Source organism: Symphalangus syndactylus, chromosome 15, assembly GCF_028878055.3.
Source record: "Symphalangus syndactylus isolate Jambi chromosome 15, NHGRI_mSymSyn1-v2.1_pri, whole genome shotgun sequence".
In the NCBI taxonomy this organism is placed as follows: domain Eukaryota; kingdom Metazoa; phylum Chordata; class Mammalia; order Primates; family Hylobatidae; genus Symphalangus; species Symphalangus syndactylus.
Window position 1 is genome coordinate 8,954,127 of NC_072437.2, and position 24,546 is coordinate 8,978,672.

General features: G+C 50.2%; 1 protein-coding gene across 1 annotated transcript; it reads right to left on the reverse strand.

Annotated features, from left to right (window-relative positions):
* Positions 1–221: 221 nt before the first annotated feature.
* On the reverse strand, positions 222–23,143 carry TEX29 (testis expressed 29). Its single transcript, XM_055244379.1, has 6 exons — positions 23,039–23,143; positions 22,856–22,948; positions 15,994–16,104; positions 2,896–2,965; positions 1,541–1,716; positions 222–387 (listed from the first exon to the last, which is right to left on the reverse strand). Exons 2-6 carry the CDS (start codon positions 22,908–22,910, stop codon positions 347–349), a joined length of 453 nt encoding a protein of 150 aa, XP_055100354.1. The 5' UTR covers positions 22,911–22,948; positions 23,039–23,143; the 3' UTR covers positions 222–346.
* Between the last annotated feature and the right edge of the window lie 1,403 nt (positions 23,144–24,546).

A 24,546-nucleotide genomic window follows, 5' to 3' on the forward strand; every position in this document is an offset into this window, starting at 1 on the left:
CATGTGGCAGCCCATTCTTGGTGAAGGTGCAGCCTGCCTTCCGAAAAGGAGACCTCGATGACACCACCTTGAGCCCATGCTGTGAGCCCCTGTGGTGTTAATATTAGTGGCAAGCAGTGCCATTAAAAACTGAAAGTTCAGGTTCCCACTCTCCTACCCCACAGGCTTTCTCTCCCCTAAGATAAAAATATAGCAATGAATAAGCAACATCGTACGAGAAGCAATTTTCAAAATACCTTCATTTTTTACCCATTGGGTGGTCATTCCATCACCCTGTTAACAGTGCACCTGCTGTACCATTTCATTTGGATAATTCTGCCAATCTCCACTTCTTCATGCGTTTCAGTCAGTCCTCAGTTTCTTCGGCTTCTGTTATTGTCACTGTTACTAGATTTTTAGAAAAGAAGAATTGTTTTTTCAAACGGAATATTCAGCAGTCCCGAAAAGATTTCACCAGGGTCTTTGAACCCATCTACATGGTGTCCGATTGGCAATGATTGATTCAAAAGCCAGTTTGGGGGATGGCCGTATCCTGCCCTGTGTTTCTCAGTGCATTCCAGGGGAGAGTAAAACACTCTTCCTCCCACAGCATCTCACTACACAGGGGGCTCCCTTACCCAGGCAAACATCTGTCCTGCAGGAAAGCCTCATTCGCACAGACGCAGCCTCGGTCAGGGGCCAGGCATTCCAGATCTGAAATCAAGTGTGGGTCACCCTCTTACCCTGCCTCCTTATTTTCCTGATGGTCCCTGTAAAGCCAAGTCTACGTGGTAACAATGGGTAAGGCCAGGCCATTCGTATCCTGTACAAACATCTCTGAAGACAAGGATTACCATTTGAGATGTTTCTTTCTCTAACCTGGCAAGGTGCTGATCTAGGAAAAGCAACCAGCAACCTCCAAGGGCCCTCAAAGCAGGTAAACCAACATATGAGCAACTTTCCTTCCTAGAAACTGAAGCAGGCATAGAGTGATCGTCCACCTCTCCAACCATGACCACCATGTGGCCAGGGCGCCACAGAGAGTTCCCAAGGCAGCCCTGCAGCCTCCCTGCACAGCCATGACCACCACGCGGCCAGGGCACCACAGAGAATACCCACAGCAGACTGGCAGCCTCCCTGCACAACCAAGACCACCAAGTGGCCAGGGCGCCACAAAGAATACCCATGGCAGCCCTGCAGCCTCCGTGCAGGAAGTCACCTGATCAAATGTGCAGGTTCTGCAGGACTCTTGCCCCCTCCCCAGGAGCTTCCCACACTAACACTGAGGGCCTCACCAGAGGGTGAAATGACAGGAAGGCAGAAGGGGACGGGAAGGGGGAGGACAAGACTCACAGACGGAAACTCACACTGACAGCCACGCCCATCCTGCAAACCTGAACCTCCGGTGTTGGGTACATTAGAATTTTGAACAAACTACAACACTGATCACTGAGGTTGAAGGACCTGTGTAGATGCTGAGCCCCTTCCCAGGGAAGGTCTCCCAAGGGAACAGAGCCACGCCCTCGACCTTAGGCTGAGGATCATTCCAGAAGCTTCTCACCATCATCCTTGTCCTCGTCACTCTTCATCGAGGGCCCAGCACTTGGAGGCCCAGGACTCGGAGGCTTCAGCCCTAACTTGCTGCTGGATGAGGCCACCTCCGCCTTTTCGCTGGACTTCTGTGGCAGCGCGACATCCGTAGGGATGGCCTTTTCTCTCCTGCTGTCCTGAATGACTCTGATGGGAAGAGGGTTTTATCACAGTCAGGGAAGTTACAGATGGAAAACTCTCCAGTTCCCCCCTCCCACCCACCAGGACATCCATCTGAAAACATAGGTTCCTGATCATACATACTTATTTTTTAAGGTAAATGCTTTGATGTAATAGTTCTCATTTTCGTTTCTCTCTCTCTCTCTCTCTTTTTTGAGACAGTTTTGCTCTGTCATCCAGGCTGGAGTGCAATGGCACAAACACGGCTCACTGCAGCCTCCACCTCCTGGGCTCAAGTGATCCTCCCACCTCAGCCTCCCAAAGTGCTGGGAGATTACAAGCATGAGCCACCACATCCAGCCTCATTTTAGTTTCTTGTGCAGGCTCCAAACAGATGACTGTATGAGGCAGCTAGACTCCCAAAGACAGCTCCGGGCAGGGGGAAGGTGTGTGTTGCACTGCAGGCTACTGCCGGTTCATCTTCATGATTAACACACATAAGACAGCATATAGCAGCACTCATGGTAGGAAAATGGCTTTACTCATTCCTGGACAAAGAGACTCGAATAATCTCAGGGGCTTATATGCACATCACAAAGTGGGCTCATGGCAAAGGTGGTGGCCGGGGAGTGAGATGCTGGATTCCAGCCCTGCCCTGGGAATAGCCACCTGCTGCCTTGGCCCCCCAGGTCTGCATTTCCTCACCACTAAAATGAGAGGGAGTAGACTCATCTCTGAGACACCTCCAAACCCTGACACCCTGCAAGGAGGACGCAGGCCACAGGCCAAGAGGTGCAGGCAGCCTTGGCTTCAGGGACTCTGAGACAACTGGGAGCCTGAGTTAGAGCCTCACTGCCCCATCCATCAGCCCTGGGACCCCCTCGATGCTGCGTCAATCATCCCAATCTGGGGACAGTAAGTTCACTTACATCGTCAGTGGCTGCGAGGGCTGAAAAGGCTGAGCAGAGCACTTAGAGTCTTAGGTGCTCACTAAATGTGGGTTATGATTTTCATCAACAAGCACTCCGGAGAAAGTCAGTGGGGCCCTCCCTGCCTGGCCAGTTCCCTTTCCCAGGCTCACGGAGAGCTGTTCTCAGTCACCCCCGCAGCACCAAGCCCGAAGGAGCTCAGGCAGGCAGGAGGCTGCGGCCAGGAGTGGCGAGTCCCCTCCTCCCCACCCTCCCAGTGAAGAACAAAGGGACTGACCTGTAGATGATGGTGATGACGAAGGCCCCAGCGATGATCACAATCAAGGCGGAGAACACGTGGATGTAAACTGAAAAATGGTGGGATTTGAAGTCATTTCGATCCAGGTAAATAGAAAAGGAAGAAGAAGAAGAAGAAAAGGCGACCCTCCCAGGGTCGGGTGCGGGCCCTGCCGGCGCGGCTGCCCATGGTCAGGACTCCTGGCCCACCCTCCCCAGCATCTCCTGGAGACTCAGCTCTGTGGACATCTCCAAAGGCCCCCGCAGGCAGACGAGGGCTCCCTGTGAAAGGCAGCTCCAGGTGGTAGTCAGTGCCACCCAGAGGACACCTTGTGACCACCCTGACCCCCGGGGGTGCGTGGAGAGACGGCGCTGGCCCCTCTGTTCCTGCTGTGCTCCCCAGCTCCCTGGAAATGGCTCCTCAATGCCCAGGTCAATTCCTCCCCTAAACTGAATACAAGGAAAACACTTATTGGATCATAGACAAATCCTTGACTGGGCTTCTTTGTATTAAAAGGGGCTCCTGCAATCCCCAAGTTTCCTGTGCCTTCTCCAACCCAGCCCCAGCAAAAGTCGAGCCTCCCCAGGTGGCCGTGAGGGGCAGCCGCTCCATCCTGGGTTTCCCTTCGTGAATGCACTCCCAGCCTCTCCAAGACAGGGGTGACTGGGAGGAGGAAGTGCTCGGCCCCTCCTGAGCCTCTTTCTGGGAGACTGCCCACTGCTCAGCAGGCAGCGCTCTGTCTGTGCAAGAGGCCTGAGGGGCGCAGCACTGCCCAGCACTGAGGGCTGATCTCTGGATCTCCGTCGGCTCATTGGTTCAGGACTTGGCCCCCTCAAGTCCTAATATTTGTACACGAGCATCACTCCTCTCGGAGTCCTTGGTCAGATAATATCCTTATCTACTGTTTGTTCTTCTACGTTCCCTCCATCGGGTTGATGTAAGGAATTTTTTAATGAATGCAAGTAAAGTTCTTAAGTGCTTGGCTAATCACATATACACAGTAATTCTTATGGTTGTTATTATTATCAATATCAGCCTCTTCTCTAGTTGCTTTCTTACTTTCTCAAAGAAACTGGCTGACTTGCAAATACCAAGTGCAGGTGACGTGATTTGCTTCAATTCCGGTACCGCCCTCCTGCTAAACCACTTCCAAGAGTCATGAAGCAGTAACACCACCATCAGATGTACCTTCCCTGGATGGTGTGTGAGTTTGCCAGGGATGCTGTAAGAAAGTACCATGCACTGGGGGACTCAAAACAATAGAAATTGATCATCTCATGGTTCTGCAGCCCAGAAGTCCAAGAACAAAGTGTCAGCAGGGCCGTGTTCTTTTCAAAGGCTCCTAGGAAAGGGCCTCCCTGGCCTCTTCCTTGCATCACAGCAGTCTCTGCCCCTGTTGTCACGTGGCTGTCTTTCCTCTGCGCTCCTCTGTCTCTGTGTCTCTTCTCTTTTTACAAGGACACCAGCCATTTTAGATGGAGGGCTCCCTCTACTCCACTGTCATCTCATCTTACCTAATTACAGCTGCAAAGACGCTTTTTCTAAATTAGGTCACATTCACAGGTACCAGGGATCTGAACTTCAACATATGAATTGGGTGTACACAATTCAACCCACCCCAGAAGTGGGGCCGCAGGTGCAGAGAAAGTAGCCTCCTGGGCACACGAGCCAGCTTCCCACGGGATCCACACTCCCTGGACTCATCACAGGGCCACCAGCAATGGATGAGGTGCCCAGGATTCTTTCCATGGGGACTGAAGTCAGAAAACTGAGAGGGGGTTGAAGCCAGCTCGTGAGGGTAACCCACATCCTCGATTTTCTTCATACCGAGGTGACCTCAGTAAGGAACAGTGAAGTACACACTGGGCGCTCGATAAAGAGTTCCTCACGGAGAGGCTGGAGGAAGGGAGTGAGGCTTGGGGTTGCAAGCTATTGGATAACAGGCGTGTGCATGTACCGAGGAGCACACTGGGAAACTGCTTGTCAAAGTTTCTTCCAATCAGCTGGCTTATTTCTTTAAGTGAGGACTGTCCCGTGGAAACTTGCTTACCTGAGGAGGGGAAACAGTGGGGCAGACTCACCTCCAAATATCCGGGGCTACCATAAACAGCTTCCAGGATGGCCTCCCAATTCTCACCTCCTGATACTTACACCCTAGATAGATGTTCCCACACTGAACAGCGCTGATCCCTGGAGCCAAAGGAGATGCCAGAGTCTAACCCCCGAGGCCAGGTGAAAAAGACATTGCAGCTTCTGCCCTGATCTCTCTTGGGCCACTTGCTCTGCGAAGGACTGCAGCCCTCATGGCGAGGAGAAGAGGCCTCCTATAACAGCTGGTACCAACTTCCCAGCAAAGTGAGTCATCTGGGACACCAAGATTTCAGGTGACTGCAGCCTCACTTAGCATCTTGACCACAATCTCATGAGACACCCAAACCCAACCCACCCAGCAAAGACCTGCCCCGATAATCACGTAGGTTCTTTTCTATTTTCCTAAGCATCAGCTGGCTTGAGAAATAAAAGGACAGGGTAAAAAAGACAGAAATTTTAAAGCTGGGCATCCGGGGGAGACATCACACATTGGTAGGATCCGTGATGCCCCACAAGCCACAAAAACCAGCAAGTTTTTATTAGGGAGTTTCAAAAGGGGAGGGAGTGTGCGAATAGGTGTGGGTGACAGACATCAAGTACTTAACAGGGTAATAGAATATCACAAGGCAAGTGGAGGCAGGGTGAGATCACAGGACCACAGGACCACAGGACCGAGGCAAAATTAAAATTGCTAATGAAGTTTCAGGCACCATTGTCATTGATAACATCTTACCAGGAGACAGGGTTTTGAGATCAACCAGTCTGACCAAAATTTATTAGGCAGGAATTTCCTCTTCCTAATAAGCCTGGGAGCGCTATGGGAGACTGGAGTTTATTTCACCCTTGCAGTCTCAACCATAAGAGACAGGTACACCCTGGGGGGGCCAGTTCAGAGACCTACCCCTTGGTGTGCATTCTCCTTCCCAGGGATATCCCATGCTGAAAAAAAGAATTCAGCAACATTTCTCCCATTTGCTTTCGAAAGAAGAGAAATATGGCTCTGTTCTGCCCGGCTCACCGGTGGTCAGAGTTTAAGGTTATCTCTCTTATTCCCTGAACAATTGCTGTTATCTTATTCTTTTTTCAGGGTGCCCACACTTCATATTGCTCAAATACACATGCTCTACAATTTTTGTAGTTAACACAATTATTACAGGGTCCTGGAACGATATACATCCTCCTCAACTGACAGGATTAAGAGATTAAAGTAAAGATAGGCATAGGAAATCACAAGGGTATTGATTGGGGAAGTGATAAGTGTCCATGAAATCTTCACAATTTATGTTTAGAGATTGCAGTAAAGACAGGCATAAGAAATTACAAAATTATTAATTTGGGGAACTAATAAATGTCCATAAAATCTTCACAATCCACATTCTTCTGCCGTGGCTTCAGCCGGTCCCTCCGTTTGGGGTCCCTGACTTCCCACAACAGAACAGCGCTGACCCCTGGAGCCAAAGGAGATGCCAGAGTCTAACCCCCGAGGCCAGGTGAAAAAGACATTGCAGCTTCTGCCCTGATCTCTCTTGGGCCACTTGCTCTGGGAAAGACTGCAGCCCTCATGGCGAGGAGAAGAGGCCTCCTATAACATCTGGTACCAACTTCCCAGCAAAGTGAGTCATCTTCCTATAACATCTGGTATCAACTTCCCAGCAAGGTGAGTCATCTGGGACACCAAGATTTCAGGTGACTGCAGCCTCACTTAGCATCTTGACCACAATCTCATGAGACACCCAAACCCAACCCACCCAGCAAAATCTCTAAGTTGCTTTAAGTCACTAAGTTTTGGGTTAATTTGTCACACAGCAATAGAGGATGGATCTGAGAGGTAGCCTAGAGCTTGCCCAGAGAATCTGCACTTAAATGCTGTTCAACAAAGAGAATCGATTGAATTGAAATGCACAAATAAGGTGAAAGGGTGAATTAAGGGCGTTCATGAGGCAAGAAGGTAACCCTGAAATTCTTGAACTCTAGGAAATGTTTTATTCCTTAGTATGACTTTGTGTCTTAGCTCATGGAATAAATTCAAAATTATGTGAGTGAAGTCCTGTTAAAGAGACACACATATGAGTCAGCGTCTTAGTATTCCACTGTCAGTATATCTCCCATATCTTCCTATGTGCTCATGTTCTTTGTCGTTGATGCCAAGCTCCTTAAGATGGAGACTCAGCCTCAATGATGTGCTCTGTACAGTGTCTGTCTAGCAACACTATTTATTACAGACCATATCTTTGGCTTATCGACTTTATCTTTCAGAAACAGCAGCAATTGAAGAAAGGATTATTTTCTTTAAGAAACGTCTTGGTAAATGTTCCCAAAATATAGTTAAACAAAAGTTTTGAAATCATCTCAGCAAGTCCCATGAAGAAACTGAAGTCAGATACTTAGAAGAAATGACATGTTAAATAACATACCCTAAATCAAGACTGAAGAATGAAGGCAAGTCTTTCTCTTTGAATTCCCAATTCTTTCTGAAAGATCTAATGCTAATTCCCCAATTCATATTCTTAATAATACAGATTATGCCATAACACAATGTGCACTTCAAACCAGCCAATTTAAGAAGTTGGTGAAAGGTTTTCATAACATGGAATTATGTGCACAAAGAGCTCATAATACCCTGTCACTGAATACTACAACTTGCACAGCACAAAGGTTCATTCGTCGTTTTAATGAGAAAGATGTCAAAGAAATGAAAAGTAATGTGAGGGCGCAGTGAGAGCCCCGAAGCAGGGCCTACTGCCCAGTCTCTTCCTACAGGCCCGAAAGAAGTCAGGAGTCAAGAAAAGCACAGCCACACCACCCAGCTATTAAAGTTAGAATGATGGAAAGAACTTAATGGTTGCTTCCATGCAAAAATGATATACCCCCTTGCAAAACAGTGAGCCTTCTCCAAGTCAGAAACATTCTTGAGAGCCTGTGTTCTCTTCTGGGTTCCTTAGAACACCAATCATGAAGCTGCTATAGGGATTAAGGCTCACTTTTAAAATGGATGACAGGCATGCGGCGATTGTTCTAACTTAAGCCATGTTCGACATACATGCCAACACTTACAAACAGGCCAGCACCTGCAAGGTACAGATAAAAAGGTGCTCAGGGGATGGGAGAGGTGGCAAAAGCAGCAGCAGTAGCAGCTTGGACGTGAGTTCTCTTCCTAGCTGTGATCTTCCTGGAGTGATGCATTCACATCACTTTACACGGTTGGATCTCTGCTTCATTGGGATGTGAGGAAATTGGGATCACTAATCATTATATGGAGAAGATTGAAAGAATAAACTAAAATACCTTTTGGATGCTAATGACTGCCGCTTTCAGGAGCCTTAAATGGTACACTTCTCAGAAAAACTAAGTGGTATAAGTGCCTCGGAAACTGGAGTTCTGTAAGAAGTCCAACTCTGTGATGGAAATGAACTGAGCACGACTGTGAGCACCTGCTGCTCTCTGCATATGCAACATGAGCAGCAGACCCCAATTTCACAAAACAAAAACAAAATGATGACAAGTGCCAATGCAGCAAACCATGGCCAAGTCAGCACCCACTGCCATGAGCTTGGCTGCAGGAGTACTGCCACATGCCCCAGAGGACGAGCTGCTGGAATGAAGCCATATGAGAGGCCATTCAACACTGGAAGGCCTGGAACCCAAAAAGATCGCTCAAGTAAGATACTGGCTAAAGGGCATTGGTTTTACGATGAGACAGGTGAGTCAGGTGAGGGATAATGGATTCCTTCGGGAAAAAGCTCTACATCTTGTTGTAACTCTCACTAACTGATTATGTACAACCGGACTAGGGCTTCAGTAAAGCCCATAATTAACTTTCAGGGTGCTATCAGCAAAAACAGCAGAGAGAGGACCCCCCTGCCAATTTCTTCCTCCATAAAAACAATGAGAACACTGGCAAAAATCATCAGAGGAAAGTTTTTCAGAAGTCTGGAAATTAACCAAAAGCTTGCGGAAATCTGTTTATTTGAGGCAAACAGCTGAATCTCAGTAAAAGAGCAAGCTTGGACCTTTTATCTAGCCCTGTTCCCATCTCTCCTGCCCACCCTCCAGCTCCATGGTAGCTTGAAAATCAACAGCCTGTAATCACGGTAAAGCCAGCAGCCTGGCAGCCACTGCGGGGGGCAGAACAGGGTGGGAGCTCCTTCAAAGCCCCATCGTCAGAGAGTTGTCATTATTTGATCTGTCTGGTGCTTCCTTGGAATATCATCTTTATTTGATATGAGCTCATTCGGTGAGAACAGCTTTTTCCCCAGGCATTTGTTATAAATAATTAGAAGCAATTGAAAATTGTTTTACTGGCTAAAGTGTTGGTTAGCAGTTGAGGGAAAACAAGAGGCTAACCAACAAGCTTAACATGAAAATCTGGGAAATGAGATGTGCATAGAGAGCTTTGAAATGCTCTGACACATTCCTGGGAATCTAGAGGGCCATGGACATGTCCAGTGCTGTGGGCTTTGCAAGGAAAGACCTATGGCGGCCCTGGGACCTCACTTCTGGCTGACTTAAGGATCTGCATAAGCAGGAAGTGAAGGCTAAGGCAGAGCTAGAAATATTCTGACTTTGTTGAAGGTGTGCCTCAGCATGCACACAGAACCCCTCTGCAAAGTCTGAGAGGCTTGTGTTTCCAGGCATCTAAGGAATTTTTGTCTAGTAGCTACCCAAGAAGAGTTTTTAGTGGTCACACACCACAAAGAATAAAGACTTTACTGAGTTAGTTCAGGAAAGTCATCATACAACCACAACAACAAACAGCAGCAACAATAAAACCTGGGGAGGTGAAAGAACCCAATTCTCAGAGGTGCTATATTATCTTACCTAAAATGTCCAATTTTCAAGAAAGAAAAATGTTAAACATACAAAGAAATGAGAAAGTATGGCCAGATACATAAAAAATGCCATTAATAGAAATCATCATTGAGGAAGCACAGACATTGGACTTACTTGACAAAGACTTTAAATCAATTATTTTAAGCATATTCAAAGAACTAGAAGAAATCATGTCTAAGGAACTAAATAAAAGTATAAGGATAATATTTTATTGATATGATTTGGCTCTGTGACCCACTCAAATCTCATCTCGAATTGTAATCCTCACATGTCAAGGGAGGGACCTGGTGGGAGGTGGTTGGCTCATGGGGGCAGTTTACTCCATGATAGTCTCATGATACTGAGTTCTCACGAGATCCGATGGTTTAAAACTGTTTGGCAGTTCCCTTCCCACAACCTTGCTGCCATGTAAGACATGTCTTGCTTCCCCTTTGCCTTCTGGCATGATTGTAAGTTTCCTGAGGCCTCCCTAGCCATGCAGGACTGTGAGTCAATTAAACTTCTTTCCTTTATAAATTACCCAGTCTTAGGTAGTTCTTTATAGCAGGGTAAAAAATGACTAATACGTTCATCAAATAGAAAATATCAATAGTAATATAGACATTATTAAGACCAAAAAGAAATTCTAAAGTTGAGAGTACAATAATAGACATGAAAATTCACTGGAGATGCTCAACAGCAGATTTGAGCAGGCAAAACAATCAGTAAACTTGAAGATAGGTCAACGAGATTATCCAGTTTAAGTAATAGAAAGAAAATATAACCAAGAAATATTAATACAGCCTTAGAGGTCTGTGGGATACCATAAAGTCTATCAAATACACATAATGAAAGTCCAGAGGGAGAGGAGAAAGATAAAAGAACAGAAAGAATATTTGAAGAAATAATGGTAAAAACTTCCTAAGTTTGGTTAACATTAATCTGTACATCCAAGAAACTCAGTGAACTCTGAGTAGGATAAACTCAGAGAGATCCATACCCAGACACCTGGCAAACTGCAAAAGACAAAGTGAGAATCTTGAAAGCAGCCTAAGAGAAGTGACACATTATATACAAAGGAGCCTTAAGATTTACAGCAGTTTCTCATCAGAAACCATGCAGGCCAGAAGGCAATGAGATAAAACATCCAAAGGGCTGTCAGGAAGACTACCAACCAGCAATTTTATATACAGCAACTCTATGCTTCAAAATTGAAGGGTAAATTAAGACATTCCAGATAAACAGAGTCAGGATATTCATCACTGGCAGAGCTTCTTTATAAGAAATACCAAAGGGAGTCCTCTAGGATAAAATGAAAGAACAGTAGACAGTAAGTCAAATCCACATGAAGTAATAAAGAGCACCATTAAGGTGCTCAATAAATGCAGAAAAAGAATTTGAAAAAAAAATCCAACACCCTTTCATGATAAAAACACTCAACAAAGCAGGAAGAGAAGGGAGCTTTCTCAACTCGTGTGTTTCCAAGTTGCGTCTTGCATTTACTATTAATAGATACATGGCATCTAGTAAAACCCACAGTTACCACTGTATTTAATGGTGAAACACTGAAAGTTTCTCCTTAAGATCAGGAAAAAGACAAAGCTTCTGCTCTTCCTAATTCTATTCATCATTGTACTGCAGGTTTTAGTCAGAAACTAGGCAAGAAAATGAACTAAAAGGCATTCAGATTAGGAAAAAAGAAGTAAAACTATATTTGCAGATGCCATGATCTTGTATGCAAAAAATCCTAAGGAATCAACTAGAAAACTAATAAAATGAGCAAGTTCAACAAGGTTGCCAGATACAAGATCAGCATATGAAAATCAATTATATTTCTATATGCTGGCAATAGACAATCTGAAAATGAAGAAAACAATTCCATTTATAATAACATTAAAAACAGTAAAATACTTTGGAATAAATTTAATTTAAAAAGCTCAAGATCAGTACACTGAAAACTATAAAATATTGAAAAAAATTAAAGACCGAAATAAATAGAAAGACTACCCCTGTTCATGGACCAGAACACTTAATATTGTGTTAAGATGGCAATACTTCCCAAATTATATACAGATTCAACACAACCCCAATCAAATTGCCAAAGGACCTCTTTTCTGCAGAAATTGACAAGCCAAATTTGATATGGAAATACAAGGGACCCATAACAGCCAAAATAACCTTGAAAAAGAAGAACGAAGTTGAAGCACTCACACATTCTGATTTCAAAATTTACTGCAAAGCTACAGTAATCAAAACTGTGGTACTGGCTGGCTCATGCTTGTAATCCCAGCACTTTGGGAGGCCGAGGCGGGCGGATCACGAGGTCAGGAGATCAAGACCATGGTGAAACCCCGTCTCTACTAAAAATACAAAAAATTAGCCGGGCATGGTGGCGGGCGCCTGTAGTCCCAGCTACTCGGAGAGGCTGAGGCAGGAGAATGGTGTGAACCCGGGAGGCGGAGCTTGCAGTGAGCCGAGATTGCGCCACTGCACTCCAGCCTGGGTGACAGAGCAAGACTCCATCTCAAAAAAAAAAAAAAAAAAAAAAAAACCTGTGGTACTGGCTAAGGATAGACATATAGATGAACCGAATAGAATTGAGAATCTAGAAATAAACTCTCACTTTTATGGGCAACTGATTCTCAACAAGGGTGTCAATTTAATCGGGAAAAAAGAATCTTTTCAACAAATGCTGCTGGGACAACTGAATATCCATGTGCAAAATAATGAAGTTGGAAACCTTCCTTGCACCAGATACAAAAGTTAACTCAAAAAGGATCAAAAGACCAAAATGTAAGAGTTGTAAGTATGAAACTCTTAGAAGATATTACAGGTATAAATATTTGCAACCTTGGATTAGGCAATGGTTTCTTAGATGTGACACCAAAGCATAAGCAACAAAAGGAAAAACTGATAAAATGGACATCATAAAAATTAAAAATATTTGTGCTTCAAAGGACACTATCAAGAAAAAGAAAAGACACGTAAGAGAATAATAGAAAGTATTTGCAAGTCACATTTCTAATAGGAGTTTAATATCCAGAATCTATAAAGAACTCATACAACTCCATAATAAAAAGACAATTAACCCAATTTAAAACTGGGCAAAGGACTCAAATAGACTTTTCTTCCAGAGAAGATATCCAAATAGCCAAAAAAAAAAAAAATGCAACAATGGTGAACATCATTATTCATTAGAATAATATGAATCAAAACCACAATGAGATACAACTTCACACCCATTACAATGGCTGTAAACAAAAGGACATCAACAAGTGTTGACAAGAATGTGGAGAAATTGGAACTTGCATACGCTGCTGATTGGACTGGAAAATGATCTAGCCACCTTGCAAACCAGTTGGGAAGTTCCTTAAAAATTTAAGCGTAGAGTTAATATACAATCCAGCAATTCTATCCCTAGGGATATACCCAAGAGAATAAAAAACATGCTTGCACAAAAATCTATATACAAATGTTCTGAGCAGCATCATTTATAATAGCCAAAAAGTGGAAACAACCCACATGTCTATAAACCGATAGATGGGTCAACAAAATGTGGCACATCTATACAGTGGACAATTACTCCACGATAAAGAGAAAGGAAGTACTGATAACTGCTACAACATGAACGAACCTTGAGAACTACGTAAGTGAAAGAACCACAAGTCATGAGGTTCCATTTATATGAAATGTCCATAATACGGAAGTCCATAGACAGATGAGTGGCTGCCAGGGGCCAGAGAGAGGGAAGGACAGGACATGACTGCTAATGGGCGTGAGGTTTCTTTCTGGAGTGGTACAAATGTTCTGGAGTTAGTGGTGATGACTGCACAACTGTGAATATACTAAAAGCCACTGAATTGTATACTTTAAAAGGTGAATTTTATGGTATAGTATCTTGGTAAAAATAATAACTGAAGCAATTTCCAGCTGATTTTATCTGTAGTCAGAGGAAGGCGTGGGATCCCCGGAATCCCAGAGGCTCCTGGAAGTGGAGGCTGGGACAGCAAGGGGTCTGGGCTCAAGTCTCTAAAGCCAGGATCTGCGGGAGCCATCGTCATCAGAAAACCTTCCCAACTCTCAGTGGTGTCCATTGTGACCTCTCGTTTGTCTCTGAGGAGCCAAAATTCATCTTCTTTTGATGAGGTGCCAAATCTTCACCACGAAGCAGGACAGACACCCTCCCTGGAGCCAGCCAGAATCCCGTCAGCGCTTTCTTTCTTGACTGATTTTGTGCCCAGAATATCCCTTTCATCTCAGAGGAGCTGGCTTAAGGCTTTACGTCTGTAGGACTGGGCAGTCCCCATGTAATCAAACAGTCTAGCCTGAAAATGAGTTTTAAAACTTTTCCTTTTTCTCCTCTTCCCCTAGTCTCACGATGCAGAAAGCTTACTGCAAAAAACTTTTGTTCTCCTTAGTCTTAAAATAGAGCCTTGAAATGTATTTTCTTTGCAACACCACAGTCTCCCTTTCTCACCACGTACCCCCTAGCCCCATGCACATTTATCTAACTGTGTGCTGGTATTTAATTATGGGCTTGCTTACAATTTCTAGGGGCTCATCTTGAGATAGACCAAGCATAGAGACCCAGCTGCAAAATGCCAGAGGTCACCCGAAGGCGGTGAGTCTACAACCAGCCATCAAGATGACGCCACCTCCCGCTCCAGGTGGACCGTGGCTTGTGACAGCCACTGGAACGAGACCCTCAGACCTTGTAGTAGCGCCCCTCCCATGTGCCTCCCATTCTGAGTTCCTCTTTTTAAGCCCCTCTCCCCAGCCTAAAGTTGGAAGCACAAGTCAGCCACTTCCCCACTGCTAGCTTTGGAAATAAAGTCACTTTCCCTTCAGTTGTTACGAGCTTTGCAAGCGGTGAGCAGCCGAGCTCGCGCTAGGTTCCACCAGCAGGTCACTACTTGGAAATTTCCATCAGTCACTCATTCCCATCAGTCACTAACGTTTCCTGACTTTCTAAGCCCTACTAGATACAGGGAATCAAGAGGACCTGGTGCCTGGTCTCTGAGGGCTCCGTCTAGCGGGAAATGCAGCAGAAAGAAGTAAAAGGAAGAAGAAATGGCCCTAAGCTGCACAAAGCCGGGGGCCTTGACTCACTTTGGGGTGCTGGGGGTGGAGAAGAGAGTGGTCTAGGACAGGGAGGCTTTGGAACTCATCTCCAAGGAAGCCTAGAGCTGTGAGAGCTCATCGGCCACGTCCAGCACCTCCACCGTCAAGGGCTGTACTGTTCCCTCCCGAGGGCACGCTGTGCAGGCCGCTCCCCTCCGTGCTGCTGTCCACCCCTCCCCACGCAGCACAAACAGCCCCTTTACCCTCGTTTCCAAAAGGGGCCTCCACAGGACAAGGAAACACATGAAGCTTCACGTGGACCTTGAAGAGGGTTTGGAAATGAGAAGACCTCAGCAGCGCAGGCCAGTGTGCTCACAGGTGAGAATACGCTGAGGAGGTGGGAGCCCAGCGCCCTTCACGTGCGCACCATCCTGGTTTCTTAACCTCCTCCCACCTCCCTTGGAACACATTTTACAACTAGCCATGGTGCTCTGAAGGGCGCGCCTCCCTCTGGAAGCCTTCACGGGGATGGGGAGTGGCAACGCCTCCAGCCCCTGTACCCCACCCACTGGGTGCCCGTTGTCCTCACTTCACCCCCGTGCTGCTTGAGGGGCTTGAGGGGCTACCAGCAGATCTTCACGTCTGGTCTGGCTTCTAGTCCGACGTTGAAGCACCCCACGGAGTCCCCAGTGAGGGCCAAGCTCACAGAGCCCCCCCCCTGGTGGACAAGGTCCGCTCCACCCCGATGGGCTCACCCCACACCTGGACACTGACCCGGGCCCTGCCAGCGCCCTGTGTTTCTGCAGCACTATTTCCCCAAATCCAGCCTCTGCAACCACCCAGAATGGCCAAATTCCTCCATGAAGGGGGTCTCCATCCGTCCCCGTCCATGCCCTGCCCAGCCCATCTGGGAATGGAACCCCTCTGGTGGCTTACGTCACATTCACAGGCCCTCCAGCTCAAACCCCACTCAGAGTCTACTGCCCCCACTAAGATGGAGCAGCAGAGTGTGGCCAGAGAACAATACAAAGGTGTTTCCAGCAGAGACCCCGGGGAAGGGAGACAGGCAGGGCGGTGGTCAGCATGGTCACCAGCTACCTCGGCTTCCGCCATGGGGCGGCCGGGGCAGCTACTCACTGGGAACTGCTTTCTCATAGCAGACGCCTTCGTAGAAGCAGCACCCGAGCTCCTTGCATCGGTCCCTGGAGACGTTGTAGTCACAAATGTCATACAGAGGAATGTCACACACTGCAAAAGCACAGACACACACAAGTGTCACCCCCAAAAACAAAGCCACCCCGCTCTCCGCTAAAGAACCTGGGAACCAGTGTGGGGAGCAGCTGTGGGTTTGTGTTGTGGTTTTGTTATTTTCTAAATTATGCATCATGCAAATCTTTATTTGAAACTAAGATCCAGAATGAATTAAATTTCTGAGCAAAATAATGTCAAGTTAATTACACAGAATAATGCAGGGCCCTCTAACGATTAGGAGATAATACATTTCCGCGCAGCAGCGCCAGGCACGGCGCACGACAGAGCCCACAGAAGCGCGGGGCTCACACAATGGGTGCTTGGGAGTTCGGGAGGGAACGTGTAATTATTTCACGCTTAAGCATACAGGAGTTAGAATTAGCAGCATGGGCTGCGGATTATTTCAGAATTTTAAAACTTGAATCAAAAGGACAGAAAGTTTAATGCCAGTTTTGACCCAAAGGGAGAAAAAGGGAAGACAATGAGTGTGCAGCACGCTGTGGGAGGTAAAGGAAGCAGGGCGGGGACATCTCCTGGCAGATGACCCTTTCCAGAGGAGTTCAGCAGCCTCACACATGTTCAGCCCCAAGGGATGTGGCTCCCTTCATCGGCCATGAGCCACCGAGGGACTGGACTGGATGATGAAACGGGCTCCTGCAGATGAGGGCCCAGGGTACCCGCAGAGACCTTTGCTGGGTGGACTGCAGTCCCACAAAGCCAGGCTCCATGCCCCAGGCCAACACTGCACCCAAGCCACTAGGGGTCTTCCCTGGCCCCTCTGTAAGTTGTTCCACTGGGACAGGGGCCGGGAGGGGAGCTGCCCGGCCTTCTTGACCCTTGAGGAGCCCCATTTGTGTTCCTTAGGGTTGATTTAGTCTTTCAGGTCCCCCTTCTCAAGACACCCCCATTCCAGGTTTGCAAATGCTGCGGCTGCAGCCCTCATCCTCTGTCAGAAGCATCATGGACACGGGAGCCCTGCCCAGGCAATGCCCCACCTGCCAAGGCAGAGTGCACAGGGCAGGCTGAAGTCACCGGCTGCTGCCACCCTCTCCTCCCTCAGTTGCAAGGGGTGGCTGTGGGTGGTTTGAGCTGACCTCCCAGTTGAGGGAGGCCGGGAGAGGCCCCACAGCAGCAGGCAGGTCCCGCACAGCCAGGCTCAGAGGGGCCTGGGGTGAGTGACTGGTCTTGGGCTGCGGCTGGCCAGATGGTCCCCCATGCTCTATGCAGCAGCCCATGTGTCTACCGTGGGTGACTAGGAGGGCTTTGCTCCCAGGGTGTCCAGGCGCCACGGCCTTTTTCCTGGAGTGCAATTCCAGGGTGGACACAGCGCCAGAACTTCACAAACACTACACAGGCAGCTCCCGGAGAATTCAGAGTCCGCCACTGCCTCCACTTTCTGACGCAGATGATGACAGCGGCTGCACAGCAAACACCCACCAACGCCAGGCTCGCGTTGCCCGCAGTCTCCTCCACCCCACCAGACACCCTCCAGCACCCGGCTCAGAATGCCCGAAGGCTCCTCCACCCCATCTGGGAAGATCCAGACGAAACCCAAGATCCCACGAGCTTGGATGCAGCGGAGCCGGGATCCACAGAGACCTCTGGCTTCAGGGTCCTGCTGTCTCCACCGTGCCAGGCGCCCTCCCCACCGTCCCCAGACGTGGAAGGAGAAGCCCCAGCGGCACAGAGGCGTCTGCTCACAAAGCCAAGAGAACAAAGGTTTCTAAAGACTTGCTCCGGGTGACAGCGGATGTTCAATTTCAGCAAACAGCCTGGGCAGGAAATATGCCACTGAACGAAGCATTATTTTTATTCATAAAGTGATTTGTTTTCTTCAACATCACTACACAAACGTTCATACATTATTTCTCATTTTAAGAATCCAGTCCCTATCGCATCTGACTGCCCAGCCATCGAATCCCGTCAGTCCTCCCGCGCCTCCTCCCGTGTCCCATGTTCCCTCCACACCCAGCGTTATTTTCCTGTATGCACCTCCACGATGTCGCCATGCATTTTAAAAATCCAGTAGACCCTGAAAAGTCTCTCACACATTTCCATTCCTAGCCCAGCCCTCCACCCTCCTCCACAACCCATCAGAGGCTTTGAGGTTGGAGTAGGCTGAGGCTTTCTGGGCAGGCACCAGGTCACAGCCGCCAAGGGAGCCGAGGTGGGCTTCCCACGTGGTGGGGGATCGGCAGGGCTGATGCAGCTCCCTGCTCCCTCTAGAAGCATCACTGGCAGCTCGCCCACTGCACAGGTCCTGGACGCCCGGCCACTGGCACCAGCAGTGGTATCTCCAGTAGGCCCTCCACACCCCCCGCACCACAGCCAGGGCGGCTGGAGCGCAGGACTCACTGCCTGCCTCTCCTCCTGTGCTCTCCCAGAGTCGTGACAGCGTGGCTGGGAACGGGGAGAGGAGCCATCGGCTGGGCCAGGCTATGGGAACAGGGAGGCGCTGCCTCAGGATGGTGGGGCAACCGCGTTCTTCCTGATCTACTGAAACGAGACTGCGGTTAAATCAATCAATCTAAAATGAGCTGAGTGCTTCCTGGGAGAAGCCACCCTGGCTCCCTGGCTCAGGCGGGCCAGGTGAGATGGGGGCCCATGGAGTGAGGTTTCAAAGCTCGTCCCACGAGTCTGTACCGTCACCCCATCTGCTTGGATAGCAAGCCCAGGGAAGCCACCACTCCCCAGGGACACTGGGGCTGCCATTCACTCCCTCACTCATCCCACTTTCCGCCGGCTGCCACCTGGGGCTTCTAACACGCCCACGCCGGCACGGTGGTAAATGTTCTGTTATTTTTCTCCAAGGCCATGGAAAGTCTCTTCACTCCACATTTTGCTGCTTCTGCAGCAGGAGAGGAAAGGTTCAGGAGGGGCATGGTGTCCAGAGAGGTGCAGATCTGAGGCCAGGCCTTTCCGACCCAGGCAGTGAGGCGTCATCGTTTTAAACGTGGCTGATGATCCAGGTGGGGAGGCGTCACCATTTTAAGTGTGGCTGACGATTCCGTGGCGTTTCTCCTTCCTGTGCTCCATCCACCTCCCTTCCCCTCCCTCTGTGAAGCGCACACTTGCAGGAATTCTTCCTAGGGGAGGAACCAAGCCCAGAGACTCTCTCAGGGCAGTGCCGGGTCCTTGGACTGACGCCCCATCCAAGTCCCTCTGCCACCTCGTTTCCCGGTGAAGCAGTCAATTAGCAGGGGACAGACCATGGTCACCTCCTGGAGAAGCAGCCGGCAGACTCAGCAGCCATAACTTCACGGCACCGTGGAAGCTTCCAGCACTCCTGAGGCTCAGCTTCCCTGCTGGGAGCTGCTCCCTAGAAAGGCAGGCATCAGGCTGGCCTCCAGGGGACACCTCCAAGCCACACTGCCCGGAGGCCCACTAGAACGTCCCAGCTGAGGGTTCCTGGCAGCGTGGTCACGGACAGCAAGACCTGACCGCAGACAGGTTTCCAAAGATGGTCCAGGCGGGAAGAGAAGACAAGATTCTGAGTACCGTGGTGACAGGAAATGTGGCGTGGGAACTCGAGAGACGTGCCTGCGGTCACGATTGCCACCAGCACCCCCAGGACCTTCAGTGGGCCCGGACTGCACACCCCTGTTTGTGAGCTGTGACACCACCTGGAATCTGCTGAATGTGTCTTCACAGCAGATGTCATAAACAACGTAAAAATCTCTGAAACTGGAGACCCATTTTCGTGACACTGAGCTTGAAGCTGCGTATCAAGTTATCTTAGGACAGAAGACGCCAGTTCTTCCAGAGTTTGAGCATCAGAACACGGAAGGAGAGGTGAGGAGGAGGAGGAGGAGGAGGAAGCTGGGCAGGGATCACAGCAGGTTCTGGGGGCTGGCATGGTGTGTGCAGAGGCTTATGTGTGTGGCCTTCCTGCCCAGAGCGCGTGTGAACCACAGATGGGGATCTGGGGTGTGCAGGGCCATGGATCCCTGTGTGTGCAGAGGCTTATGTGTGTGGCCTTCCTGCCCGGAGCGCATGTGAACCACGGATGGGGATCTGGGGCGTGCAGAGCCACGGATCCCTGGGATTCGGACACAGAGAGTCCAAATACGTCCACAGACCTCCGAGCCTCTGGTGAGGGAGGAGAAGCAGTGGCTTCGAGTCCCCACTCTTTCATACAAGCCACTCAGAGAAGAACACACACCGGTGTGGAAAGTGTGTCACAGTTTAAAAGCACTTTTGCAGAAACTATTTTATTTAGAGAGGGAGTTGACATTAATCTTTAGGCAGCAGCTGACAGGCAGCAGCTGACAGACAGCAGCCGAGGCTGCATCACCGCAGTAAGGCAGAGCCTCCAGCCAGGGCTGAGCGGCCCCGCACACGCCTCTTCCCCAGGGGCCGCCTGTCATCCTCCCATCCTCATTTCCGCTCCTTCACCCCCAACTCGCCCGCTGTCCAGGGCCATGTGAACCTGGTGCCCTGGGAGCCAGCCTCAGGCCATCACCTGCTAGGGGGCCGTCTGGAGGCCCAGCTGCCTCCTGTCCAGGATGAGCGAGTGTGGACATGGGAAACCCAGCAGGGCTGCGTGGAAGGGGAGGCGTGCAGGGCTCTGCACCCACATGGGAAGAGGCTGCAGAGCGGGTGGGCTTGGAGGCCAGAGTCTGCACTGCACCCGGCCACAGAGCCTCTTCCACATCTGCAAAGTTGCGCAGAGAAGGACAGGAGGAATTCCTCTAGGCTGCTTCTTGGGCTCAGACCCAGGGGTGGGCGACAGAGAGGGCCTGAGCTGCAGGGCCAGGGCCAGCCACTGTGGCTAAAGGTTCCAGCTCCCCACCTTCCTGCTGGGGCCACCAGTGGTGCAGACACATGAGCCAGCTCCAAGCCAGGACGACGCTGGCCTTGTCATTTCACAGCTTCCCTACACCCCTAAAGGACTAGAAACAGTCGCAGAACAGCCACGCCACAGTCTGCAAAGGATGATAAAGACAACGCTGACCCCCATGCATGCATCCTCCAGTCCATGAGGACAGGCTGTGTGGGGAGCACACAGGAGTGTCGCCTGCAGATGCCAGGAGCTGGGTCCTGGGCATGGCCATGGCAAGGTGAGAGGGCTCCAGCCCAGGGTCAGCTTGGGCAGTGCCTTGGGTGACCTGGCACACCTGAGATGACCCCCACCAGTCCCATGCACCCTGAGAAGTGGCACCAGCCTCCAGCAGCCCCTGGCAGCCCCTCACAGACGGGGTGGCCAGGCCCAGCATCAGCAGCTTGTACACACAACAGCTGCAATGCTTGCAGCCCTGAAGCAGAGACCAGGAGGGTGGCCCCCAAGGGCCTGGAAGAGGGACCGCTTTCTCCCTGGTGTTTGCCCTGGCTATGGGGCCATCTTGCCAGAATATGAGAGAGGCCACCCCAGCCGGCCACAAGAGCGGCCCGTTCCCTAGGGGCCCCAGGCGCAGGCCTCCCACTCCGCCCTGGATGCGTCTGGATTGGGAACTGCAAAGACCCCTCTTGTGGACACCCCTCTTCCTGTCCAAAGAGTTAGCTGCCCCCCTGGTGTGACAAAGCCTGGTGGCCGGGTGGCCTTGGAAGGCCTCGCAGTCTGGCAGATGCCACACATTCCTGGCACCTGGGCTGCCCTGTCCCACTGCCACTGCGAGAGCTGCAGGGCCGGGTGCTGCTGTGGGCAGGTGCTCAGTGGCTGCCAGCACCTTGGCTGGCCTGAGAGGCGCTCCCTAGCCTACCTTCCCAACAAAGGTAACAACCCAAAACAATCTAATTTGTTTTCTTTTTCTTCCATTTCCTTGGTTTGTTTGTTTTTGAGACAGAGTCTTGCTTTGTCGCCCATGCTGGAGTGGAGTGGCACAATCTCAGCTTACTGCAAACTCTGCCTCCGGGGTTTAAGTGATTCTCCTGCCTCAGCCTTCCGAGTAGCTGGGATTATAGGCAACCCGCCACCACGCCTGCTAATTTTTGTATTTTTAGTAGAGATGGGGTTTCACCATGTTGGCCAGGCTGGTCTGGAACTCCTGACCTCAGGTGATCCACCCACCTTGGCTTCTCAAAGTGCTGGGATTACAGGCCACCACGCCCATCCGATTTTGGTTTTGTTTTGTTTTGTTTTTTGTTGTTGTTTATAAAAGCATTGCATGAATACAAGCTCAATTGAGAAAAAAACATTCAAGTAGCAGGTAAACCTGAGCCATGGAAGGTGGCATCTCCCGCCTCCCCGGGGAGGTGCAAACTTCCAGAATCTTCCTTTTCCTGACCGTCACTGTCACCCCCCATCTATGCACATTAACAGCACGTGTGGGAGAAGTCACATCCCACACCGGTGGTTCCTTCCAGTCCCACTGGTGAGTGTCTGCCTCTGGGTCAGTTGCCCGGGTGGGGAAAAGGAAGGCGGAACTTCTTCATTGCTGATAAATATTTTTCCTTAATAAAAAAAGTCACTCCTGCAATAAAAGTTATGAAGTAGTTGAAGTGGATCTTCAGCACCTCATGGACAAAATGCCTTTGACCTCTTAAACCCCTGGAAATAGTTAAATGTATTTCTTCATCTAGAAAACCTCAGGTTCTGGTGTATTCTGTAATAAAATTTTCAAAAATGAAGACTTCACAGCGTTTTCCCGGGTTATTTCCTGAACACGCATTTTTCTGCCTTGCCCTCCTAGCCAGGTCTGGGGCCAGGACCCCCTGTCCGCGCCAGGGGCTGAAACAGCTCCTCCCCACGCCCCCGCCCCCCACCCCAACTTCTCCACCCCTCCCCGACCCCGGCGCCTTCCCTCCATACCTGTGAATTGCTTCAGGAGGTGCGGCGGAGACTTCTTCACTTCCACATATTTCATTGCCGCAGCTGACGGACAGATGAAGCGGCCGAGCACACCTGGAAAACAGGAGCGGTCAGCACGGGCGGGGCCCTGGGGACGTCGTTTGGGGAGTAGGCGGCTCACACCAGGAGGGGGCGTTTGTCGACTCACCTGCGCCTCACGTCCCAGGCAGGTCCCCTCAGCCACCCGTGCCTCTCAGTCCTACTCCACGTGGAAAACACCTTTTAGGTAAAACAACAAACTGGCCACCCCTCTGTCTGCAGCTCACTGTGGACTGTGGGACCAGGCCGGGCACACCCCACCCCACCTGCTGTGACATCACACAGGACTTTGGAGCCATGCACTTGTCCACCTTAACGCTGGCTGCATTGAGGACGAAGGCCACTCAGGTGAACAGATGTAGGGAGGGAGTTCCACGGGCAAGACGCTGCTGGGGACACCACGGGCTGAGTCCCACCTTCCCTGCAGGATACCCCCGCCCCTTGCCCACCAAGCCTGTGGGCGCAGGTGCTTGAGTCCTGTCCCTCCCTTCCTTTGTGCCCCGGTCCTTCCTGGGACACCCCTCTTTGCCAGCCAGCACTGGGTGCAGCAGAGAACAAAACCAAATCCCTTCCCTCCTGGGGAGAGGACAGAGCGACGTAGCTGCCTCGTACCAAACCCAGCCCATGGGGAGAAAGCAAACTGGGGGTGTGGGCAAGGCTGGATCAGGGCAGGGGTTGCCCCTTGTCACAGGGTGGGTGGGCGGCCTCCAGGGAGGAAGGTGTGTCTGGGGCTGACGAGGGAGCACGCAGAGGTCCTGGAGGGAGGCTGGTGTGGCGACTTGAGAGACACAAGGAGCTGAGATGCCGCAGGAGGGCAGGGCATGAAACCATGTGGGTCATGGTGAGGATGGTGGCCTTTATTCTGAGCAAAGTAGGGAGTTACTAGCAGATTTTGTGCGAGAAATTGAATCATTTTCACAGCATCACTCTGCTGTGCTGGAAATGGCTCTCAGAGGTTTGTGAGCAGGAAGGACGGGATGCTCATGAGGAGGAAGGCAGGCAGCTGCCAGAGGGGGCTGCTGCTTTTTGTGGTTTGAGTTGAAGGAGTGGGCTGTGCGTAGTGGTGCGCACCTGTAATCCCAGGATCTTGGTAGGGAAAGGCGGGAGGATCACTTGAGACTGGGAGGTCAAGGTTGCGGTGAGCTGTGATTGCACCACTGCACCACTGCACCCCATCCTGGGGATCGGGGGAGACACTGTGTTAATCAACCAATCAATAAGAGTGGTGGACAGCTTGGACGTGGAGAGCGAGAGAAGGAACAGTCAATGGTGAGCCAAGGACGCTGTTGGGGGGCTGGAGTTGGTGCTGTGGGCATCAGGTAGACAGAGGCATCCAGGGGACATGCCCAGGAGGCAGTTCAGGGTGAAGGCTTGGTGGGTGAGGACACCAGCAGCTGGTAATGAAAGCCACCAGCAGGCACTGGAGCGCCCTGGGGAGCAGCAGTCGGAGAAGGAGCCCGGTGCCGGCAACAGGAGCAGGGGACAGCCTGGGGCCCAGCAGCCATGGTGCCACAGAGGCCAGAGAGGCTATGTGGAGGCAGTGGGTGCTGTGTAGGGGCTGTCCAGGTGAGCCTGCGAAAACGAGGGAGCTTCAAGGAGCGAAGCAGAGGAGG